We start from the raw sequence: 3,709 nt of genomic DNA, 5'->3' as shown, positions 1-3,709 counted from the left end.
AAATATTGTTGGGGTTGCGACACTGGCTGACGCAACATTGCATGTGTCACATAATTAACACCCGGAAAGGGTTTTGAGGCGATAAAGGGGGGACGCCGCACGTTGTTTGTTGTTATCTCAAGGTGGAAGTTCCCACACTCGGAGGGGCGCAATGTTATCGTCCACTTGGGGACACCGATAAGAGTCCTTGTGCTTGTGACCTGCCGCCGCCGCCGGTGTTGCCTGATAAAACGAAACAAATAGGCCGCGACCAGCTGTTTTATTCAAGCTGTGAAGCTAATCGTCGTGCGAAATGTAACCGAAGGGCGAAAAATGTTGAAGCTGCTTCGTTTTTCTAACCGTGCTGGTATAGTATATAACCACAAGCTGCGTACAACAGCACATCTATCAACACAGAGACAACGCAGACCAAGCAATGAAAACAACCCATCCTGGGGGTGAACTTGTGTTTAGATAAGGAATGTCAACCAGAGTCCAATATAGCTCAGTGTTAGTGTCAAGTCAGGGTTATTTCAAATGTTTGGTAAACTGGGATTGCAGTTTATTGCTTTATTAGGCGAGCGCCTAAAGTTTTATTTAAATAAGTCATGTTCATGTATGTCAGTTGCATGTTAAAGGAAACCATCAATTGTGTGATTGGATTTGTGTGCCGAAAACACAATTTCTTTTAATGCATTACTTTAAAGAGTTTACATTTCAGTGATCGTTAAAGAAAACGTTAATCGTTAAAAATATTTGTTTCTCAGATTGTTTATGTTGATAACTTGCAAATAAAATGATTGCTGTTGCCACTCCCCCTCCATCTGTAATACGAAGCGTGTCTGCTCACGGAAAAACTGAGGGATTAAAAATATGCTGGTCGGATTCAAATATCCTTGATAAAAGTGTGCACGATTCTGTCAGTGATTTGGCACCTGCAGGTCATTATGTCCGACTCAATTCTTCGATCATGTCGGAATATGCATTTCCAAAGGAGTACGACCAAGCGGAAGAATTGTTTCTGCGTAGCCAAGCAAGTGCTGTCGCCGCCGCCCTCATGGAACCCATCAAACGCCGCCCCTCCAGATTCGTAAGTTTTTTTCCCAATGTTTTTTATTAACAAATCCCCCTGTTGCCAGGCTTTGGTATATGGTCAAATAATTTCTACAAATTTGCGTTTGATATTTTTTGAAAAACTCGTTTTAATAAACCGTATTTCGCAGGCAAGTTTCCGTTCACCGAAACGCCATTCTGTGGCCCCAGACGGACGACACACGATCGCAGTCAATCAGAGCAGACCAATGTCGGCAATATTCTCGCGGAAGTCATTGCGTTCAAAGAAACGCAATTCCTCTGCGTTTGAAACCACAAGTCTGCAACCAGGAAAATCGCACCACCAATCTTCCACCAGCCTTTACACCGTTGCGAAAGATAGCTCTATCTGTAGCGAGAGCAAAAGGCCAAGTGCTCGCTTCTCGGCCTTTTCAAAAAAGTGGAAGAGACACGTACTCGGAAAACCCAAGGAAACAGGAAGAGAAGAAATCGTACAGGCACCTCAGGACTGCCAAAGGGCACAAAATCCTAAAACTCTCCGCAAACAAAAACGCAGTTCACTGTCTTTTCGCACATCCCGCTCAACGCAACTTGTGAAACCGGCAGACGGCGCAGACGAATGGAAAACGTAAGTTATTAAAATCGTTTAGTTAGATTTTGAAGTATTTATGTGCTTAAAAATTGAGCAAAAGTGCGAGGTATTTACATTACTGCATATTTAGGAAGCTGGAAAGCTTGTTGAAACTTGGATGTCAACCAACACTGATGAACGTACTTCGGCATAAAGGTAAACAAAAATATCCAACCTATCGCTAAGAGCAAACTTGAATACCTTAAAGCAGTGGTTCTCAAACTGTGCGTCGCGACGCCCTGGTGCGTCGTTTCAATTTTCCAAGGGCGTCGCAGAATATTTCCGTTTCGTGACTGAACTCAGTTTATCTCATAAAATTGAGGTTTTAGTGCGGTTAACGTATATATGCGTCCAAATACTTTTTGCGTAGAGTGCGGATTGACGTAAATTTACCTCAAAAGTTTTTGATCAAAAACGCGACTGTCCGTTAATGTACGTCGAGGCCAAACAGTACAAGCAGCAAGTGCGTGATAGGCGCGTGTCTGGCGCGACGCTTGGCGGGCATTAAACTTAATCATGTGAACGGAGTCTTCATAACAATGTAACAAAGGCGACTTTTCTAAGTGATTATTGTGCAGGAGTTGCAGCAGTAAATTTTGTGCATCAGTTTATATTGCGCGTAAGTTGAAACATTACTTTCATTGTAATTCGTTATTGATGCTGTTGAGACCTTGCAGCATACAAGACAATGCAATTGTGCGCAATAATTAAAACAATTAAAAAAAGCCCGCACGTGATTGCCGGGTGCACTAAAAGTGTTAAGTGCAGTTTATAACTTTGTCGAAAAACAGTTAAGTGCTGTTTAATAGATTTAAATTAACTGTTTATTGATAAGTTTCCTCATTACCTTTTATTTGCTGGTGCGTCGCAAGTCCAGAAAACTTTTCCAGAGGCGTCACAACAAAAAAAAGTTTGAGAACCACTGCCTTAAAGCAATTTTACCAAAGGTCTAAACTTTAAATTTGCTACAGAATTGTCAAAAGACTTCAGAGATTTTCTAAGAAAGGAATACAGCGAAGAAAATCTGGACTTTTGGAATGATGTTGAAGAATATCGTACTTGTGAACATCACTCTAATCTAGCTTGCATCATCTACAGCACTTACATTGAATCGAGCTCACCCAGAGAGGTAAGGACAAATAGTACAACAACTTTGCAGGCTATCATACTCAAATCTTATATGTAAGGCTATCATACTCAATTCTTATATGTAAGGCTATCATACTCAATTCTTATATGTAAGGCTATCATACTCAATTCTTATTGTTCGAATAATTTACATCGTTTTTCCTGTAGTGTTGGCCCATGTTGCTAACAATGTGCATACACTTTTTCAGGTTAACCTTACGTTCCGAACCAAAACCTCAATAAAAAACCAACTCAACGACCCCAACCAATCCACATTCGACGACGCCCAAAGGGAAATATACCGGTTAATGGAATCGGATTCTTACGTGCGTTTTATTTCTGCCGCTAGGTAGCGCAAGCATACTACTTTATTTGTTGCCAAGATGTGGTGCCATGTTTACTTTTCTATTACACTGTACAAGCTTTATGAGCTGCTATTTTTGTATTTGTACTGTATTTTGTGTAATTTATTGTTTTCTTTTGCTACTCGTCTTACAAAATATATCAATTCCTACGTATGTCATTATTGTTTTTGAATAATTCCAGTTTAATCCTGCTGAAGGCGGTCAGAGTTGTAGACACACCTAATCTAAGCAGCCAGTGGTAGACCTCAACGAATATTCAATTGCTAAATTTTCTAGTCAATACACGAAAACAAAATTTTGGATACTGGCAGCAATTTCGAATGCTGGTAGTGCGCCACTTTACGCAAGCAAGTTAAAACGGGAACACTATGTGTTGTCAAACAAAGCTTCAGGCGTTTCTGTACAAAGCAATAGGTCGAATTCCAGGAACTTTTTGATAGTGTTTAGTATCGCTCCTGTCTTTCTACGCCTTCATGCATGTTTTGTTCTTTGCAACGAATTGACAAAAGCACTGTAAATAAAAATCACTATTTTTGCAAGGTAACGTTAGTTT

At 40.5% G+C, this 3,709-nt stretch overlaps 1 protein-coding gene across 1 annotated transcript; it reads left to right on the top strand.

Moving 5' to 3' along the window:
* Positions 1 to 3,314, top strand: LOC145205098 (uncharacterized). Its single transcript, XM_080077747.1, has 5 exons — positions 1 to 1,069; positions 1,203 to 1,660; positions 1,755 to 1,819; positions 2,635 to 2,792; positions 3,001 to 3,314. The coding sequence occupies exons 1-5, from the start codon at positions 776 to 778 to the stop codon at positions 3,142 to 3,144; spliced, it is 1,119 nt and encodes a 372-aa protein (XP_079933873.1). The 5' UTR covers positions 1 to 775; the 3' UTR covers positions 3,145 to 3,314.
* Positions 3,315 to 3,709: the final 395 nt, after the last annotated feature.

Source organism: Phallusia mammillata, chromosome 8 (assembly GCF_965637545.1).
Source record: "Phallusia mammillata chromosome 8, kaPhaMamm4.hap1.1, whole genome shotgun sequence".
In the NCBI taxonomy this organism is placed as follows: domain Eukaryota; kingdom Metazoa; phylum Chordata; class Ascidiacea; order Phlebobranchia; family Ascidiidae; genus Phallusia; species Phallusia mammillata.
The sequence above is the reverse complement of the archived record's forward strand: the minus strand, read 5'-3'. Positions and strand labels throughout refer to the sequence as shown.

Coding starts and splice junctions, on each gene's coding strand:
- LOC145205098 (XM_080077747.1), top strand. CDS start 776: ATGATTGCTGTTGCCACTCCCCCTCCATCTGTAATACGAAGCGTGTCT. Junction 1,661..1,754: donor GGCGCAGACGAATGGAAAAC/GTAAGTTATTAA, acceptor CTGCATATTTAG/GAAGCTGGAAAGCTTGTTGA. Junction 2,793..3,000: donor AATCGAGCTCACCCAGAGAG/GTAAGGACAAAT, acceptor ACACTTTTTCAG/GTTAACCTTACGTTCCGAAC.